Here is a 21,074-nt window from a genome sequence, read left to right as displayed (position 1 = left end):
CTCCTGCTCTGCTCCTCCTGCTCTGCTCCTCCTGCTCTGCTCCTTCAGCTCTGCTCCTTCAGCTCTGGTCCTTCAGCTCTGCTCCTCCTGCTCTGCTCCTCCTGCTCTGCTCCCCCAGCTCTGCTCCTCCAGCTCTCCTCCTGCTCTGCTCCTCCTGCTCTGCTCCTCCTGCTCTGCTCCTTCAGCTCTGCTCCTTCAGCTCTGCTCCTCCTTCTCTGCTCCTCCTGCTCTGCTCCTCCTGCTCTCCTCTCCTACTCTGCTCCTTCAGATCTGCTTATCCTGCTCTGCTCCTCCTTCTCTGCTCTTCCTGCTCTGCTCTTCCTGCTCTGCTCTTCCTGCTCTGCTCCTCCTGCTCTGCTCCTCCTTCTCTGCTCCTCCTGCTCTGCTCCTGCTCTTCTCCTCCTGCTCTGCTCCTCCAGCTCTCCTCCAGCTCTGCTCCTCCTGCTCTGTCCTCCTTCAGCCTGCGGAGGCTCCTCGTGGTCCTCCAGGTCGAGGGTCACAGAGGGAGTGTGGCACCAGGAGCTCTTGATTAAATGTGAACACCGATCAGATGGGTGAACCTCTGTTCCCTGAGTGGAGGCTCCTCTCTTCATCAGGTGCTGGAGGAGCAGTCACTAAAGCCTCTGACCTCATTTATAGAACGAGTGTTTATCACCGGGTCATAAACTCACAACAACCGGTGTTTCCGATTACACCGGACATTTAACAAGGAGTGTGCTGAGAATCTGCAGAGATCAAACTTTGATGTTAAATGTTGGATGTCGCTGCAGGCGTCGTCCTCACTTCTGTGGTTGAAGATGTGCTCAGCGTTTCCCCTTAATTACCCAGAATGCAGCAGCTGCCATCGTCTCATCGTCTTACAGCTTCACTTAGAGCCAGGATGGCACAGACATACCAATATGTGGGTTTATGTCAACATGTACTTTTTTATATAACAGTTTTAAGTAAAAACATTATTAAGTTGTCAGAATTAATCGTTGAAAACGTAATCAATTGCTCGACTAATCAACAACAGTCACATTTATATTTTGAGCTTTTGTTTTATTTTCTTTCCATTCTCTTTCTTTGATTGATCTTCTCATGACACAAAACTACTAAACTGGCAAAAGGAAAGTTTGTGTAGAAGTTTGGTTCTTCTCTTTACACCTGCAGCGTCTACTTCCCCCCCCCCCCCCCCCCATTTCCTTAAAGTGCCCAAACCGTGTTGTGATTGGAGCAGAACATTTGAACCACAGATTTCCTTCCCTCGGGTTGAAGTGCTCAGATGAGAACAATAACATTCAGGCTTTACAGAGAGCACAGAACTTGCTTTGAAAGTTGTGCTGAGGGTGAAACTGCAGCCTGGTTGTTTTCCTCTACAGTGAAATAACCTCTTGGGCCGTTCAGAGCTCCAGCGCTCTCCGCTGATGTTGCAGGGCCTCGTAATCTGATTTGTTGTGACTCAACTCGAAGCCTCAAACCCGGTGGGATGGAACCAAAAAAAAAAACATCAAGTAAATGACCCAGCGTGGAGGAGCCCACGGGATTCTGTTTACAAGCCTCCCATCACTGCTCATTCAGGTCACGTTAACCTAACAAGGAACTCTCAGCAGGGGAGAGTTTCCCTCGAAGTCGTGGACTCCCAGAAACCCAACTGTAGGAGTGACCTCACCCTCAGACCCGTGTGTCACTCGGCCCGGAGCTGCCTGGGTATTGATCACAGGACGGGTTGTGTAATCGGGACGGCTGTGCATCATCGCGCTGGTATGACTGGATCACCAGCAGGTTTCTGTCCTCGACCTAATGGTTGTGTTATGTTGTGAATCATCTCCCTCTCTCTCTGTGTGTTGCCTTTTCCCACTAATTCTGTTTACTGCTCCACCATACCTGACAAAGCATTCCCAGTACATGTTTGTGTTGGAGAGCTTTTATCTGCTTTGTAGGCCAGAACACGCTGGGCCAAAAGAAACCAGTGGCAGTGGTGGAGTTTCTGAGGAGAGAGACGTTTGTGTGCTCGTCTCTGATGGACTCAGCTGTCGCTTGTCCTCTGATTGGACAGTTTGTGTCTTTGAGCCTCAAGGACGGTGTGTTCCTGTGTCCACACGGTAAACCAGATCTATCCCACTGTACTCTGCCAGTTCAGGAGAGGGTTTTCAGGGTAATGATGGATGAGCCCTATCACAGGCGGAGAGCTGGAGACCTCACTCTCACTCCTCCTCCTCCTCCTCCTCCTCCTCCTCCTCCTCCTCCTCTTCCTCCTTGTTAGCAGCCAGACTCGTCCTGGCTCAGTTTGTTCACATGGCTTTCAACCCGGTCGACTCCATCCCCAAGGCCTCGCTGACCTGAGTTCATAATTAACCCTTCAGTCGTCTCTGGAGTTAAATTAGATTTATTATCTCATTATCAAGCGACAGCCGCCGCTCTTCTGAGAATTTGATTGTTTAAGCTACGAATGTGGAATCATGTGATTTCCAGTGACACAGACTGAGGTGTGTTTGTGTTTAGGCCGGTTTCTAGACGTGCACAGAAAGATGTTGGGATACGACTCATAGAAAACCTCCTGTTATGAGGAATAATAACATCATTTATATAGAACACGTCTGTTCTGTGCAGATCACGACTGATTTCACGATAAATCACAGAATTATTTCAAAAGCCGTCAGAAAATGGACTGAACTTTAGCTCGTGACATTTGATCCGTGTGGTTTTTAGAAAATAACTGACAACACCGGTTTATCCAGAAGCATGAGACTGATGCGATGAAACATCTGATCCACTGAACACACGTTACACAGGTTCGAGACCCGGTCCAGAGAGAGGGAGGGTCACAGTGGAACAGGACTGGACCTTACATGTCTCTGTTGAGTGGAGATGTGTAACTGTGTGTTGGGGCAGCTCAGCCAGCAGCACCACACGGGATGTGAAACCATCACCTGCTGCTTGTCACCATGTGATCGCCCCTCAGGCCGACAGCTGGACAGGAGCAGGGCGCCGCAGTGAATCACGGGTCTGAGGGGCCGTGGGTTTGATTCTGTCATCAAACCTTTGTTTACTGTCGCTCAGGCTCCAGGTTCACTCAACTGGTGTTTGCTTCAAGAAGTTGAAGGTCACAGATAAATAAACAACAAGAAGATTTATGATTCATAGCACACAAAAATAAATTTTCCAGATCAGGGTTTTTTCTCCTGTAAAATGAGATGATTTGCTTGATTGTCCATTTTACACTATAAATATTAATAAGTAGAATTTATTTGACAGATGATTTAGAATCTGCATCTTTCAACAATGTTTTCTTAATATTCCAGGGATTGTATTTTATAAAAAACTAGATGGTGTAATTAAGAAGTTCGGTATCAGAAGATCAAATTAAGGTTTTTCTAACGATGTTTCAGCTTCATGATTTGATATCGTGATGATTTTGAATTTAACATTATTCAAAATAACTATTTGTTCTTTGTTTGACAAGGTTTTTAAAAGCAATAAAGTAATAATAAGACCTGATTTGTGACTCGGCTGCAGGTGGGTGTGTTCTCTGGCAGCCCAGCCCCACGATTTGCTCCTCAGCCCTCTAACCAGAACACCGACTGCTCCCGCCTCATTAAGCATTGATGCCCTTTTATATTTCCATGGAAGGGAAGAGGCTGAGGTGTAGTTAACAGCGGATCAATAACGAATGGCACTCAGATCTCTCTGTGCCTCGTACAGCAGAAGACTAAGAAGCTTTCTTGGCCGTTACAGATCTGCTGGTCTGGTCTCTGACTGCTGATGGGGAGCCGGGCGTGTGGCGACAGCGGGTGTTATTATTAGTGAGAGGTGGGAAGATGTGACGCTGCATGTTTAACTTCATTCACATCCTCCTCTCCATCCTGTGGGGTGGGGGGGGGGGCTGGATGAAACTGTCCCTGTGCTTCGGGGACTCCTGTCGTCCAGAGGATGCGGCAGCGACACAAAATGATCACGTTTTCTTGATCAGTGCTTTGACAAGGGCGAGCACCCGGACCCGTGGTGGGCTCTGAACACATGATCTGTTGTCTAAGTATAGGAGTGAGCCAAGAAGAAGAATTGCAATGTTGACGGGGAAACATGATCACGTGTCTCATCGTCTTTAAGATACGAGAGCGGGACAGAAGGATCTGGCTTTTTAATTTGGACTTGAACTGTCATTATTGATTAATCTGCTAATTATGTTCTTTTGTTTCTTAAATTATATTCAAATGCAACTTAAAACTATTATAAGAAACCTTATTCCTACTGTAGCTGAATCAGTTCAAGACATTTGTCTAATAATCCGTTTCCCCATTGTTCTTCTGGTTTATTAGAGAAAGACGACAGGTTGACAATGAGTCTAAAAATGGATTTTGTTCCAGCTCTTTGTTTGGAAGTGACATCATGAGGTCGACACACAGCACACGTCTATATTTAAAAACTTTGACCTGTGTGACACGGGTTGTGTTGGTCAGATTGATTTGTCTTTAGAGGATCTTTGTTTTAATCTTGAACAGTTAATGTTGTCGCTTCATGTCTCAGTACGTGTGTAACTGTTTCTCTGTCCTGAGGTTTTGATTTGTTTAGAATCTAAATATTCCTGTTGACCACGATGAAATGTTTCTGAATTGTTGAATCTTGAAAACTGCATTGTGAATTATAAAAGTGTATTTTCTCTGTTTCTCGTTCCAGCTCTTCAGAGAAGTTAGAATAATGAAGATCTTGAATCATCCGAATATAGGTGAGTGGAAACGTCCATTCACACAAGTTGTCAAACTTTTCACAGGTTGTCTCACGCAGGGCTCTTGACCTTTGACCTTTCTGTCCCCGGACGGTCACATGACACCACAGGTTCATCTGGACATTTAACCCCCCCCCCCGACAATCTGTGCCTGAACCACTCTGCACGTTTCCTTTAGTGCATCTGACCTTGAATTAATAATAAAATGGAATGTCCTCGATTATTTATTACTTCATAAATAATTTGAACGGCAAATGGTTCGGTCCGAGCGAGACAAACCACAGCTCATTTCAAAACCAGATTTAAATCCTTCTTGGTCCAGATTTTTATTCGGATCCACACACGCACGCACACACACACAGACACACACACAGAAAACAGCTCCTTAAATATGCCTGTTTTTCGGTTGTCATAAAAAATCCATGAATTATTCTCTCGGAAATTGGCGCTTATGTCAAAAAGGGAGGGGGGGGGGGACCAACAGATCTTTGTTGGAGGTAAATTATATAAATATCTCCTTGAATCGAGGAACATTGTGTTATTAGAGAACATAGGTTTTGTCCTGGTTACACAATAAGTGACTCACATTCAGCACAGGTCTGGATTCGTCCCTCATTACTTTTAATTTCCGTTGCTCTTATGTTTCCTCTTGTATGAATGCGAGTACAATTACCAGGATGATGTTGTTAAGCTCCTCTCAGCTCACACACACTCTCCCACGTACTCCGTCTTTGTCTTCCTTCCCACCTTGTCTATATTTAGCAGTTCAGCCCTCAGCCGATCATCACACAAGCTTTTATATGTGGGAGCTGTACACACTGCAGTGAGAACAGTGTTTTTTTGGACTGTACAGTAAATATTGAATGCTGCTCGGCTCGGATGATCACGACATCCCCCCCCCCCGATTCCCCTGGTGTCTGTTTTTTGGAGTTCGTGCTCATGAATTCGTTACTGCCTCTGTCTGAATCGCTCCCATCTTTAGACCTGATTGAGTTAATGACTCCCCCTCTGTCCCTCTTACAGTCAAGCTCTTTGAGGTGATCGAGACGGAGAGGACGCTCTACCTGGTGATGGAATACGCCAGCGGAGGTGAGACGGAAACAAGACTCACGTGTATCTGGTGTGAAACTGGAAAAACAACATGACTGTAAATGAAAGTGTGAATCAGAAATCAACAGATCCCCGGCTGCTGTAGAGATGTGAACAGATATAATGAGTAGAAGTCTGCTCTGTACATTCTGCTCCCTGGGTCCAGGTATTATTTATTAAAACCAAATGTGATAAATGTGTGTGTTAATAATTTAGAGATGTAGGGAGCAGTGTGTACTCTGCAGATTCTACTTCTTTCTAAAAGGTACAATGCACAAGAATCTGAGTTTATCTGACTCTGAAGTTTTTTATTCAAGGAAATATCAATAAATGCATTAAAGTGCACTTTGGATGCAGCTAAGACAGAAAAGCAGTTGAGTAAAGCCTAACATTTAATTACATGAGTCCTTTATTTCATGATAACTCTAAAAGTTTCCTGAAAATTATAATTAACAATCAAAGAAACACAAAGTAAACATCAAAACATGTCCTAACGACTTCTGATTAGTGTTGGTGTTTATTGTTAACGTGTAAAGTGAGCGCAGGTCAGTGGGAGACTGAGGAGCTGCAGGGATACCGGGTGTGTAGTGTGTGTAGTGTGTGTAGTGTGTGTCTGTGTGTGACGGCTTCTTATTTAATGCAGCGACACACATACACAGAACCTACAAAGTCATTGATTTCCTGGAAAGGTCCAATTCTGAGCCAAGAAGAGAACAACAATGTTGAGGAGGAGGAGGAGGAGGAGGAGGAGGAGGAAGAAATTACATTAGCATTGAGATATGAACGCAGATCAAAACCAATTACATTTGATCCTAAAGGTTCAGTTTGTGTGATTTAGTCTCTTCTAGTGGTGATGGTGCAGATTGCATCTGAGTACTGTCACATCGGGTTTCCAATCAGCTTTTCAGAATACCGCTGTGACATGTGACCTTGTATTTAAATGATTCTAATTCAAGTCTGACTAAGACTCGAAAGTATCTTCTACTTCCCCTCGTGGAACCTCCTCCTCCTCCTTCCTGGTTTTGATCCCTGCTCTCCTCTCCATGCTCCTGCAGCTCCGACACGTAAAGTGTTGTCGGGCACATTCTGTCTTCAGCAGTTGAGTCAGAGAGCGGTGATGAATTGTTGCTCCTCTGAAGCCGTGAAGTACAGAACCGCCCCTGCAGGTCAGCCCCGGGAGAGTGGGAGGGTTTCCAGGATTCAGGGAAAGCGGGGGAGGCGTCTTTGTGCTATTATTTTTTTTAGCATCAATGTGGATGCACGTACACACACACAAGCCACTCGAGTTTAATTAGCACATGAGTAAGCGTGGTCACGTTTTGCCTGGAAGTGTTGAAGTGTGGGCTGCAGAGAGGGGCTGCTGCTGCTGGAGCACACGGCCGCAGCTCGGTGCCTCCAGGAGAAGCTCCGTGAGGAAGATGAAGCTCTCCCCTCAGTGTGGGCATCAAACCCCCGGGAGCCGTGCACATGGGTGATGGTGCAGCTGCCTGGAAAAACTTAAATCGTGAAGTTATTTCTGTCTGCTTGTGACGGACGTTTTGATTCTCTCTGTACTTCACAGCTCTGACTTCTCATTCGAAGTCTTCCTCCCTCTCCAGCACCTGACTCCATGTCTCACTCGCTCTCTTCTCTCTCTCTCTTCTCTCTCTCTCTCTCTCTCTCCTGCAGGAGAAGTGTTCGACTACCTGGTTGCACACGGACGGATGAAGGAAAAAGAGGCCAGGGCTAAATTTAGACAGGTACCCAGCTTCCCTTCGCCTGCAGTGTTCTGGTTTCACAACTCTGCTCCCGGCTCAGCCGCACACGGGCCCCCCCGCCCCCCGCCCCCCGTCCTCCGTCCTCCGTCCCCGTCCTCACAGAGACAAGACGGATGAGAAACGTCTCTGAAGGACTTTCACCCACAGTCCAAAGTCACTGACTCATGTTTGAAGGAGCCAAAGAAACAGATTCTAAATTAGTTCACTAAGAAACTTTGTTATGAGACTCTGTGTCCAACGAACACTGTTTATTTTGATCGCCCCCTGGTGGCTGGCTGCAGTGTAGTTCATGAACCCTGCCTCCTCCATGTTAGCAGATTGGACTTCTGATAACATGGAGGAGGCATGGTGACGGTTTGAAGTTTGAACCTGTGTGTTTCTACAGAGTTGAAAAGTGTGAATGTTTAGTTTTCCTCATAAATTGAACACAATATGCAAAACAAGGATTAATGTAAATTTAGAAACCACATATTTTTAGCTTTTCTATACCATTGTTAAAATGTTGAATCACTGTGTTTAGAGAAGCTCTGCACAAAGGAAACCGTTCCCTCAACGTGTTGGACGCCACCTGCTTCTCGTGCTCAGCGTCGACCTCACATCCTCCTCCACCACATCCTTCATCACAGCTTGAGAACACAGCAGCAGACGGTGAACTGAACTCTGCTCCTCTCTCTCTTCTTGTGCAGATTGTATCGGCGGTGCAGTACTGTCACCAGAAGCACATCGTTCACAGAGACCTCAAGGTGAGTTCAGGGAAAAACATCCGGGGGCGAACTCTCGTCATTAGCAGATTATCTCTGATCTGGTTCTATAGTGCAGCTGCATGATGGGACGATAGAAAGAATAAAGTCTGTCGTCATTTAAGAAACATCAGTTTTCTTTGGGATTCAGGTCTTTTGGTCAAACAAGAAAAAAAAAAGGCTGATTTAGTATCAATAATGTCCAGAAGTATGAAACGATGGAGCACCTGATGTAGGAACAGTTTATACATCTAACAAGAAGCACAAAATGAAAACACAAATCCAGATTAAAAACAGAAATAACATCTGAAATAACTTATTTATTGATAATTAGAACCGATTTTGGGGAAATTGACCGTTTTTTCTATTTCATCTTAACTTACCAAACGCATCCAGTTCAACAGAATCAACCAAAGTTTCACAGGATTGGTTATTAACCCTGTTCACCGATGCTGTTCTGTCTGATATATAAGATGCTTCAAACAGGACTTATTGATTATATCTGAGTATTTGCTGCAGGAGCTTCATAGATACATTTTCATATTCAACTGAAATCCACATTTATTCCGCGTATTAGTACCAGTGTCTCCACCTTTTGAGGCTAATTTCCTCTGACTCATATTGGATAGAAAGGTCACGGTGTAGAGAGCTGACGTCAGAGTTGTGTGTTTTATTAATCATCTTAAACTCCCAGATTCCCACCCGACTTAAACACGGTGCGTTTGATTCCCAAAACCCTGCACATGCTGCTAATGAGTCCCCGCTTTGCCGTTTTCCAACTTTGTCCGAAGCCGTACAACCACCTTGACAGTGAGCGGGGGGGCGTCTGCAAACAGACAAGCAGTCAGAACCTGCTCACATGTTCTAGTGTAAATGAACCTCCTCCGTTTTACAGCTGTGACGCACTTTCCCTCTCCAGGTTTAAATATTGATGCTTCTGTATTTTTATCTCGGCGTCACTTGAGGAAGAGGAGGCCATGTTTCCGCTCTTCCTCCGTACGTCCACACTGTGTCCTCTGTGGAGCTTCATGAATGATCCATGAGGAGCAGCCTCTTCTCCCTGCGCCTCCTTCGTATGCAAAATAGAACACGTGATCGAGTCCACAGCCACAGAGCTGCCTGGACTTTAAGCCTCTTTCTGCTAGGCGTATGAGAAGAGGCGTTATTTAGTTTTTTGATCTCCTTGTATCCAGCCAAGTGGTGAAGAGTGTTGTTTACCCCTCGTGCAGCGGACGCCCCTCAGCGTCTCACTCCCGTCCTCCCGTCCTCCCGTCCTCCCGTCCTCCCGTCCTCCGGCTCCGTGGACGTTTCTGCTCCTTTTTTTCTCAGCTCCCTAATTAGTATCTCGCCCACAGCTGCGAGGGAGCAGATGTCTGTGTTGAAGTCTTCGCCTCATTTCTTTTGAGAGTTTCATTCACAGAGGAGACGTTTACAGTTTGATTAGATCAGCTCGAACCAAACTGAAGTGAATGTGATCTCCCAATGTGATGATTTACTGCTTTAATTATCATTTTAAATACATTATCTGTAGGTTTCTGACAGTTTTTAAGGAACAAGTGATTAAATGAATTTAGTCTCTTGACCAAATGTGATTGGCATTTTCCTTTTTACCATTTTTATATATTAAACAATTAAAGGAATAGTTTATAATTTTGAGAAAATGTCTTTCTTACTATGAGCAAAACAACTTGATCAGTCACTTCACACATGTGGGTGGCATGTCCGGTTTCATTTTCAGTTTCACACAGGAAACAACTGTACATCCAAGAATTTAATGAGTTTTACTTTTCTATGAAGGTCATGAGTTTTAATCTGTTTAATTTAAATCCACAGTAAAGCCATTATGACACACTTTTATTTCTTGAAGCCTTTATTCGCTAATTAATTCAGTTCATTATCAAAATCACCGTGAACTCTGCTAATCTGCAGTTTGAGTTCCTGGTGAAACTGAATTAATTCAAATTCTCATTCAAAAGTTGAGAAGACGGTTTTAAAGTTCATCAGATCAAAACTTCACTAAAACAAGGATTCACTTGAAAGATAGACAAGGATCGTAACCTTTGACCTTCACCTGTGTGCCCGCAGGCGGAGAACCTGCTGCTCGACGCAGACATGAACATCAAGATCGCCGACTTCGGCTTCAGCAACGAGTTCACCATGGGCAACAAGCTGGACACGTTCTGCGGCTCCCCCCCCTACGCAGCGCCGGAGCTCTTCCAGGGGAAGAAGTACGACGGGCCGGAGGTGGACGTCTGGAGTCTGGGAGTCATCCTGTACACGCTGGTCAGCGGCTCGCTGCCCTTCGATGGACAGAACCTCAAGGTGGGGAGATGTTCTACTGGTGTCATGATGCTGCCTTCAGGCCCAGTGACCACCTCTTCAGTCCTGTCTCCTTCTTAACCTCCTGCTTGTGGTTCTCCTCTCTGCAGGAGCTGCGGGAGCGCGTGCTGCGAGGGAAGTACCGCATCCCCTTCTACATGTCCACGGACTGCGAGAACCTCCTCAAGCGCTTCCTGGTGCTCAACCCGGCCAAGCGGGGAACTCTCGAGGTGAGGGAGGACGCAGAAAATGTAAATATACCTCTCAGTTCTTAAAACTCTCCCCCGGCACGTCTGCACCATCGGAGAATGCCATCTACCCTACACTCTCTCCAGCAACTCCCCCCCCTCCTCCTCCTCCTCCCCTCATTCTGGTCCCTGTGCCCCCCGCCTGCATCATCTCCGCCGACGCCCACAGTGTCCTGTTTTCTGTGAGCGCGGCCCACTCTCTCTCCTCTTTCCTTTCCCGTGTTGTAACCATGAATAATGCATCGTTTGTACCGAATCTGTCCTTCCTGGTTGGAGATGGATGGAGCCTTTCCCCCGAACACGTGACTGTGACGATGCTCAAGGTCACAGCGTCTCTAAAACTTGTTGTGACCTTCACAAGTTTTTACAACATTTAGTAACAAGAAATCAAAATGTGAGACGATTCATAATCGCACAGCAGAGAAAAATTCAGACGTCTAATTTCACTGAGAGCTTCTGCTGAGATTAAAATTTTATGTAAGAGGACGGAGAGTTTGTTCCACAGATCAATTACTGTGCTGATCTCATGCAGTGAAAAGTGTTAATGATTATCTTTAGCTGTAGCTGCTGATCATCCTGACACCAGCAGAACAACCCTCGATACACACAACTGGAAGTCGTCTCTAAAAAGTTCTACTGGCAAAGTCTGGAACCTGGTTTTAGAGACGCTCTTAAGTTTATTGAAAAAAGGAAATTAGACCCAACCCGTTTTACCAAGAGCCAGTTTCCAGCTTTCATTTTCCTTTTTGCGAATGAATGTTTTATTGCTTCTAGTTAATAATAATATAATTCTGTGGCTCCAGATGCAAGTGAATGAACTTAAATGTTGCTTTGACTCTGGAGGTCACGTGTGTCGGCCTCAGATGCCACACGCTCTCCCTGGATAACGGTGAAAGCTCCGGTTACGTCAGAGCCCGATCAGAGATAATTAATTTGGCTCGGTCCTCATTTAAACCCCCCGACAGCAAATTGATCGGGTGCAAATTAAAAAATGTATTCGCAAACAAGACAAAGTGCAGCAGAGAACAATGTGGATGTTAGTGCTGCGAGGTTCTGGACCGGGAGCCACACGGGTTTCATCTCTACAGCCGTTTTCTGATGTGTCCTCTTGGTAAAATCTGGAGAGTTGGCTCTGGAGTTTTCATTTCACACATGCACAACACAGTCGTCAGCTCTAATCACCACAAACTCTGTCTTCTACGTGTATGACATCACTTTGTCACCAGGAGATATTTGTTCTCTTTTAATTTAACAAAATCAAATCCACACAACAACCTCAATGAGTTAGTTAAGAAGTTAGGATCTATCCCACTAACTCCAGAGCAACACAGTGAACAGTTCACTTCATTGAACAGCAGCTGTAACAAACAGGGACGTCACATTAGAGGGCTGTTAGAGGCGGGATGTCTCATTAGGTGCTGCTGTGCCTGAAGCACCATCTGTCCTCAGAACATCACCTTCACACATGTGAGGTGTAAACGACACTCTGGTCATTTAGAGACGCCGTTGACTGTGAGTGGACAGATTGAACCGCTCGTCTTCTCCTGTTCAGGTTTACGATGCTGGTCTAAATCAGTGATAATGATCCAGCGTGATGCAAACATCTGCTCTGTAGAACCACGACGTGCAGCAGAGACAGTTCTGCTGAGAAGCTTCTCCTCGTCCTGGTTGATGCTCTCGATGTGAACGTGGCGATTTCACAGTCGGGTCCTGTTCAGTGATAAGATGAGAAATTAGAAACTAGAAGAAAGAACGTGAACTCACTTCCTTAAGGGATTATAATTAATGGAAAGGTTCCTATCAGCCTGAATAAAAGATGTACAGCTTTTATGTCGGCCAAAAAAACGTAGACATTTTATGCTGCAGAGAAAATTGGGAAACCAGAAGAAGCTAATTTATTTAATCTCAATTACCAGTATATTTATCCATAAAACATCATGGATACCAGATTCAACCTGATTTAAAGTCTCTTTAAAAAGCTGATTTATTGGTTTCTTATCACACATGTTGGTGCATGTCTGTTTATGATAAAGAAAATGTCCGTCATGTCTTTGTGACAGTAAAATAAAGTCGGTGTCATTCGGATTCTTACTGTCTCCATCTGTGTTTGCAGCAAATCATGAGGGATCGATGGATCAACGCAGGATTTGAGGAGGACGAGATGAAGCCGTACACTGAACCCGAGCTCGACATCACGGATCAGAAGAGAATAGGTAAAATAAACATTTTGCTGATTCATGTCAAACAGCTGATATCACATATCTGCAAGTTTAGTTTCCTTTGAAAGAAAATCTTCGTCCATCAGGAGACGTTTATCGAGCGTTCTGACCATCGGCCTCGTGAAACCCTGCTGTGCAATCAGCAAAGTGCACGAGCATTAAAAAGCAGCTTCCTCTGCTTTTCATTCATCACGGCACAAAATCGATTGTGTGAGGAGACGTCGGCGTGGTCGCAGCTTTACCACCGAGAGGCCGACTCATTATTTCAGAGCTGAAGAGCTTTAAAAAGAGGAGATGAAACGTGATGATGAAGAAATAAACATGAGCGCGGCGGCTGCATGCAAAGAGACAACAAGAGAGTGAAGCCTCCCCATCGAGCTCAGGATGAAAGCTGTACAAGGGGGGGGGGCGTTACATAACAGCAGCTGGGGTTGGCGGTCAGTGCACATGTGTCAGTGCGAACTCACAATCAGCAGAGAAAAAAGAGAAGAGGAGGGATGAAAAGAAAGATGCAGAAGGGAATGAGAGAGAGAGGGAGGTCTTTGTCTTTAACTATCGCATCTGCTCCTTGTTAACTTCACTGGTTATTCTGGAAACCATTTTGACCAGTGGGTAATTACAGCCTGAGGTCGTTAATGGACACGGACGTTCAGCAGAAAGACAAAAGCCTTTTCCACCAAAACATCCAGGTCCTGGTGAACACGAGTCTACACTCAGTGAGATCAACAGTTTAATGAATGTTAACAACTACACTGATTATAACAATCTGATCATATAATATCTAAAGATACAGTTTTAAACTATGTGATGAACAGAAACTGAGGAGCAGAGAGAGAAGAGGAGGAGGAGGAGGGGGGTGAAAATGGGAGCGATGAGGAAGGAGTGATGGAGATGGATGAGAAGAGATGGTTATCACAGATTCTGCCTGGTGACAGCAGCTTGTTTCTCTCTCTCTCTCTCTCACTTTCTCTCTCTCTCTCTCACTTTCTCACTCTCTGTCTCTGTCTCTCACTTTCTCTCGCTCTCGCACTTTCTCGCTCTGTCTCTGTTTCTCTCTCTCTGTCTCTCTTTCTCTCTCCCTCCATCTCTTCTCTCTCTATCTTTGTCCCGCTCTCTCTCTCTCTCTCTCCCTGTCTCCCTTTCTCTCTCTCTCTCTCTCTCTCTCTCTCTCTCTCTCTCTCTCTCTCTCTCTCTATCTCTCTCTCTCTCTCTCTCTCTCTCTCTCTCTCCCTCCATCTCTTCTCTCTCTATCTTTGTCCTGTTCTCTCTCTCTCTGTCTCTCTCTCTGTCGCTCTCTGTCTCTCTTTCTCTCTCTCTATCTCTCTCCCTCCATCTCTTCTCTCTCTATCTTTGTCCCGTTCTCTCTTTCTCTCTCTGTCTCTGTCTCTGTCTCTCTCTCTCTCTCTCTCTCTCTCTGTCTCTCTCTCTCTCTCTCTCTGCTCTTCCACTGACCGCTCAGTTCTACCTCTGGTCTGACGCTGCACAGCCGTCAGTTAGTGTCAGTGTCCAGGTACAGGAGGAGACTGACACCATGACTTGAGTGAGATTCAATCAGATAACCGACAAATTGATATTTCTCACAGTCTGCAGCTGGTGGGGAATGAGTCACTCGATGGTATAATGATTGTGCACAGCAGTTGTGTGTCTGCATCTAACACGTCTGCTGTCACTCACTGTGGTTTGACAACACAACAACAAAAACAAACCTGTTCGTTGGTGGCAGGAAATCGGAGCTGGTTACACGTGAGTCACTTTAACACCTCTGGTCTGTGACCGACTCCATCTCTGAATCCATCTCAGACCCGTTTCAGATGGAACCGTTTTATAAAATATTAATCAGGGGAGTGATATGTGGAAATGGAAGAATAAAAGCTGTCACGTGATGCATTATGTGTGAGGGGGGGGGGGCACACAAAGGCACTAGGAACCACACGCAGAGATGAATGTTTAAAGGCCGGAGCTGCAGCAGGAAACACGGCTCTCCTTCACCTGCCGTGGTGCATCATACGTCAGCTGGTCGGGGGGGGGGGGGGGGGGGGTTACATGTCAAAGTCACGTGTGTCCGTGCCACCCACCTGCATGTGTGCTCTCATACAAACCCTCCAATCAGAGTCTTTTTGATGGATGGAGGCAGAACTACAGGCAGGGGGCTGATGACACAGTTAATATGCATATTACTGCCATATTTCATCTTTCACAATTAGTTAATTGATCATTTAACAGTCAGCAGCTAATTGATTGGCTGTCGTTTAAGGTTGAGAAGCGATGGTTTGAAGTTTGAGTAATTTTTCTGCAGAAATACCAAACATGCTCCTGATTTTCATTTTTTTCTAAATGTGAATAAACTGAACTATGTTGTGTTGCTGCAGATGTGATGGTGGGGATGGGCTACAACCTGGAGGAGATCCAGGAGTCTCTGGCCAAGATGAAGTATGATGAGATCACAGCCACCTACCTGCTGCTGGGCAGGAAGGCCTCTGAGGTACGAAGATCAACTGCCTTCACATCAGAATGACTTCTTTTACTCCCTAACACCTGCCTGAGCCTCGACTCCACACGGGCTGAAGGTGGAGGAGCGTTCACTTTGTGTTTTGACTCCGTCTCTCTGCGTCTCCTCCAGAACGAGCCCAGCGAGTCGGCCTCCAGCAGCAACCTGTCTCTGGCCAAACCCAGACCCAACAGCGAGCTCAACGGCCAGTCCCCCTCCCACCTCAAGGTGACGAGGAGCACCTCGTCCAACCACAAGCAGAGACGCTACAGTGAACAAGGTGAGCAGGACCACCTCGTGCTAACAGTGAGGAAACATCATTTTCATTTAACAGCTTCTAGCCACTGGGCTGTTGTTGTTCCTCTGAGTTGAATGAAGCTGCCTCTCTCTCCTGATGAAGTCGGTTTGTGTCGGGAGCTCGTTCAAAGCAGTAAAATCAACCCGGTCACACGGTGGAGGCACTTTACCCTTCAGCTCGGTGCTGCCCGTTGAAATATAACGCTTTGTCAATAACATCAGTTTGTACGACTTCCTGTCTGAGACCTGCAGCTCAGAGATCTACACACAGAGAGAAACCTCACAAGCTCGGTTCAGCAACTGCCACAGGAAATAATCTGGATGGAAGAATAAACTAACTGTTAAATTAAAGCTATTTAAGTAGAAGTATGTATTTAAAGTATAAATGTAATTAAAGTGCGATGATGGAAAGATGATTAATTGGATTCAATTCTATGAAAAAAATGCTAGATAAATACTTTGCATTGAATTATTAAGAGATATTTTCACATTTTTCTAATGGGCTGAGGATCCTGTTTGTCAGTTCAAATCAGTTTCAGATATTATTCTTAATCCAAATGTAGGTCGTCTCCTTTTAGATAAAAGCACTTGAATTAAAAAAAAGCCTGTTCAGTGTTTGAATCTGGTATAAACAGAATCTTCAAGTCACACGTCTCCTTTCTCTCTCAGTCGGTCAGAACAATCCTCCGGGGACGGCTCACCCGAAGAGGAGTCAAACCACCACGGCGGAGAACAGCGTGAAGGAGGAAGGAGGCGTCCAGCTGCGTAAGCCCAGCACCCCGGGGAGCCGCGGCGCCCCCCCCGCCAGCCCCCTGCTGGGCAACGCCAACAACCCCAACAAGGCCGACATCCCCGACCGCAGGAAAGGCGCCACCACCGGCCCGAGTGTGAGTCACGGCATCAGTCACACACTTTGACAGAGAGATCGACAAAACCTTCTGCTGTTGTTAACTCAACTTACAACAGGAGAGTCTCTTCAAATCAGAAACAAGACAAAGGTCCCAAAAAGAAATAGTTAAAGAGACACGGCTTCAGAGTACAAGTGAATCATAAAGAACATTCCTCTACCAGATATTCATGTTTTGGGAGGAGGGGGTGAGGACCTCTTTATCTACTTTACTCATGTTGTTATGGTTCCTGATGGAGATTCACTGAACTTGATTACTGATGGTCTTTTAACCACATTACTTTCCCTTACAGTTCTTGTCAGATCATCATGTTTTACATTCCTTTGGTTCTCTCCTGCAGAGTAACCCTGCGTCGGCTGGGATGACCCGGAGGAACACGTACGTCTGCAGCGACAGGAACAACACGGACCGTCTGTCCGTCATCCCCAACGGGAAGGAGAACAGGTGAGAGGAGGCTGCTTCCTGCCGTCAACACGGATCCATCACAACAACAGAGCGTCGGTGTTCATACGAGTAGATTCCAGACGCTGACACTTTTATCTCAGGTTTAAAAAGAACTGTTTTTCAGTTCCTTCTACAGAATCCGGTTTGTCTCTTTATCCAGAATTAGAGTTTGAATCCCAACACGGAGACAAATCCTCACCTTGAACATGAATGGTGTCAAAGTCAAGTCTTGTAAAATGTGAAATATTCGTCGTCTCAATACAAACTCCAGCGTCAGTCGTCCAACTCCAGCTTGTTCAAATGTTAAGACCGAGAGTTTCTCACGTATTGTTCAAAGATAATCAGGATCCCTGGAAAAGATTTCATTTGTTTCACCCCCTTAGTTTATTTCTTTATTTTCCTTCTATCTTAATTTACTTTCCATTTTCTTTCTTACTTTTCATTTCTGTGTGTTTGTGGTTTGGTTTGGTTTTGGGTTTTTTTCTTTTTCCAACTGTGGCTTGACCAGCATGACTGAGATGGCTCGTGCCACTAGCCCCTCCCCCGCCTTTGCGGCTGCTGCGTTCGGCGCCTCGTCCAGTTCGGTGCGGCTGAGGTATCAAACCGTCGGCCCCTCGTACGCTTGCCAGGCAGGCTGGGCCACACTGCCCCACTCCTTCTACGATCTGGACTACTGCACGCCCAAGTAAGACGGCAGGGCCTCCGATGCACCCCCCTGTCTGTCTCCTGTCTCATGTCTTGTCCGGCCCCTGGCTAACCCACACATCCAGCCAGCTTCACACTCTAACACCACAACTAAACCATGGACACGTGTCCTGCAGCGAGCTGGTTCCTCTGGTCAGGGTCTGAAATGCGTGTTGAGCAGAGAAGAGTAGGTTGAACTCTACAACATGAGTTAACTGTAGATATGTGACGAGTGGAATAAAGACGTAAGGACACTAAGTTAACAATGATCTTAACATTTCAAACAGTAACACAAGAATCATGTAGGCCCTGTAGAATGAAAGTTAATAGGGAAGTTGTATTATCCATTTTTATTTATAGTGAACAGAAAAACTCTTTAATATTTAGATTCCCATGCAGATTGTCATAGATTGAAGTTTTACTTGCGGTTTTCTTCAGACTCTAACGAGTGGAATCAAAATATTAGAAAAATATCCATCCACACTCTGACGTCGCGCCGCCTCGCTCCGACAGACGAGGCGTTTGAGTGTGATAATATTTTTCCGTCATCCCTCCATGAAGCGACCGACCTGCAGACATTCACAATAACCAACTGTCACAGCTCCGCCCCCCCGATCTCTCCTCCATCCTCTGCTGTGAACTTTGACCCTGATCTTCTCCTCCGACCCCGGGTCCCTCACCTGTTCGTCTCACGAGCCCGACGGCTGAGCTCCTCCTGCTCCTCCTGCTCCTCCTGCTCCTCCTGCTGTCCCGGCTCCCTCAGCCCGGGATCAGGGACACAAAGTCACTCTTATCATTCTGAAGAGCTTGATGTCCAGGGCGAGAAATTAACAGCATCCTGTCCGGCTGGTGAATTGACTCCAATCCTCTCTCACAGTCAGAGTCGGTCTAACTTTGATCCCTCGTAGGTTCTGCTCCACCTCTGCAGCAGCAGATCAAACCTGATCTAAGAGCTTTGTTCACACAGAACAAACACCAGGTGGCGCTAGAATCTACAACAGGATGATAGGAAGACATTTTCTTATCGCCTCTATTGAAGTTTTAAAATAAAATCAAGTGTTGTTTGACTTCCTAAAACAAGTTAAGTGAAAAATATAAAGAGAGTAAGTGTGAGTGAGAGGAAAAGAAGCTTCTTGAAACAAAGGGTCTCAAGACTGAAACGTTTTATGTTTATTAATAAAATAAAAAAACGTAATCTGACTTATTTATCAGGCTCTGAATCTGAAGGATTAAACAAGTTGTCTCAATCCATCAGCTGCTGAAAGTTTTAAATGTGATTTAATTTCCTGCCCTGTTCACATCTAACATGCCAGATTCATTTCTCTGTAACTCATGGTCGATATTAGAAGATTCCATGTACGAATAACAAACTGTTGAAACTTGAAAGAGGGAAAAGTGGTGCAAAGAGTTAGAGGGTTATTAATTCCATTGCAGCACGATACTTGTGTTCCTGCACAAACGGAATTAGAAGACTTTATTTATTTATGAATAAAAGATGAAGCAGACAAATGTAATGAACTTGTCTAAGTTCAGGCACATTGAAGTACACGTCTGCAGTGGAAGACCTGTCCCGTCCGCCTCTAAACTCCTCCCCCTCCTCCGTCCACCTCAGCAGCGTGGCGGTGTCGCCCGGCGGGCAGAGGAACCCGGTGGCGTCGACCCACAGCATCACCAACGCCACCACGCCCGACCGGCTCCGCTTCCCCCGCGGCACCGCCAGCCGCAGCACCTTCCACGGCGGCCAGCTGAGAGACCGCCGCACGGCCACGTACAACGGGCCGCCGGCCTCGCCCACCCTCTCCCACGATGCCACGCCCCTCTCCCAGACCCGCAGCCGTGGAACCAGCAACCTGTTCTCCAAGCTCACCTCCAAACTCACCCGCAGGTAAGCGAGGGGAACACCTCACCCCAGGAAACACCCACTCTTTGGGCTTTAGCTCTTTTTTCTGTTCAGTTTTAATCTTAAATTTGTTCTAAAAATAATTTAATGAACTTTTTAAACGATGTTAAACGTCGAGTGGTCGTCAGGACTGAACCAGAAGCAGAGAGACTCCTGCTCTGCTCAGTTTGATCTCCTGTGACTCTGTTCCACTTTACAAACCAATCACTTTGCCTTGTGCAGTCAGGATGATTCATTACATGCTTTGGGGAAACTTCACTGTCCTGTACCTGGTGATTTATTCTTCAGTCTGAGTTGTTGGTCTGTCACTGCCTGGCTGCCTGCCACAGAGAACCGAACCCACGACCTCTGATATCGAGTCATAAGAAGTTTGATTTCTTTGGTCTAAATCCCAGTAGAGAGTGATGTTCAGGTTCACACTGTTTGATCACATACAAAAAAAGGAACAAGTTTATAAATGCGACCACACGACCAGACTTCTGTACGACACAGGCTGAGCCACACGACGGAAACACAACCACAACACAAGTGAGCGCTGGTGGAGGTTCACTACGACAGGAGCAGAGTCGTGAACGGCTTGTGATTGTGTTTCCGTTGTGTACCCTTGTGTTTGTGTTTTCCCCGGACGTGCCTGTGTGAGACGTCTCGGCCTCTGTTCGGTTGGGCGGATGTTGAGATCTGCTGGGAACCGAGTCAGAGGCGTGTCGGGTGTGAAACCTACAAACCGCACAATAAGATGTATATTGTGCTTCTATGATGACTCGAGAGAATGAGTTTTATTTTGAGCTCTTCATGAGAAAGTAGATAAACTCTGCAGGCTGAGTCACTGGTGAGTCACCTCTCACATCCAGGTTGTGTTAAACTTTTGAATTTACTCCTCCTGGGTTTGTCAAATAAAACCTTGTGAACATGAGTCAGATCTGAAAAGCATCGGTTTTCTTTTGGGTTTAGACCAAATAAACCAAAGCATCAGAGGTTCAGGTTCCCTCTGATTCCAGATTTGGTGTCTGTAACTGTTGTCACACACTGGATTGTTCAGTTAATTTGTGTTAGAAAAATAAACGTACATTTATTGTGTAAAGCCTCTTCGAGCGGCAGCCAGGCCAGAGACGTCCCTCCTGCAATGACTGACCTAAAATGAGGAATTGAAATCATTTGATTACCAATGAAAACAAACAAAAACAAAGTCAATCTTCCTTCTCACTGTTGATGATTCCAATCAGCCCATTTTTGTTCACTCATTCAGATTCCTCATGCCCCCCCTCCCCTCCTCCCT

General features: G+C 45.9%; 1 protein-coding gene across 24 annotated transcripts in view; it reads left to right on the top strand.

Annotated features, from left to right (window-relative positions):
- Nucleotides 1-21,074, top strand: part of mark3a (MAP/microtubule affinity-regulating kinase 3a) — a 37,563-nt gene that overhangs the window by 10,381 nt on the left and 6,108 nt on the right. For 9 of the 24 annotated variants that reach the window (XR_009922030.1, XM_062396752.1, XM_062396749.1 and 6 more), the window contains exons 4-16: nt 4,657-4,705; nt 5,729-5,794; nt 7,463-7,533; nt 8,238-8,294; nt 10,377-10,613; nt 10,721-10,861; nt 12,972-13,071; nt 15,447-15,559; nt 15,698-15,845; nt 16,532-16,749; nt 17,111-17,214; nt 17,723-17,899; nt 19,511-19,783. Coding sequence is in view for 23 of the 24 variants with exons in the window: in XM_062396752.1 (XP_062252736.1) it covers nt 4,657-4,705; nt 5,729-5,794; nt 7,463-7,533; nt 8,238-8,294; nt 10,377-10,613; nt 10,721-10,861; nt 12,972-13,071; nt 15,447-15,559; nt 15,698-15,845; nt 16,532-16,749; nt 17,111-17,214; nt 17,723-17,899; nt 19,511-19,783 (1,754 nt within the window). In the remaining variant the exon portion in view is untranslated. The remainder of the gene's footprint in view (nt 1-4,656; nt 4,706-5,728; nt 5,795-7,462; nt 7,534-8,237; nt 8,295-10,376; nt 10,614-10,720; nt 10,862-12,971; nt 13,072-15,446; nt 15,560-15,697; nt 15,846-16,531; nt 16,750-17,110; nt 17,215-17,722; nt 17,900-19,510; nt 19,784-21,074) is intronic. The other 15 variants (XM_062396765.1, XM_062396760.1, XM_062396762.1 and 12 more) reach the window with 6 other exon arrangements.

Source organism: Platichthys flesus, chromosome 10 (genome assembly GCF_949316205.1).
Source record: "Platichthys flesus chromosome 10, fPlaFle2.1, whole genome shotgun sequence".
NCBI classification, from domain to species: Eukaryota; Metazoa; Chordata; class Actinopteri; order Pleuronectiformes; family Pleuronectidae; genus Platichthys; species Platichthys flesus.
This window is presented reverse-complemented; position numbering and strand designations above follow the sequence as displayed.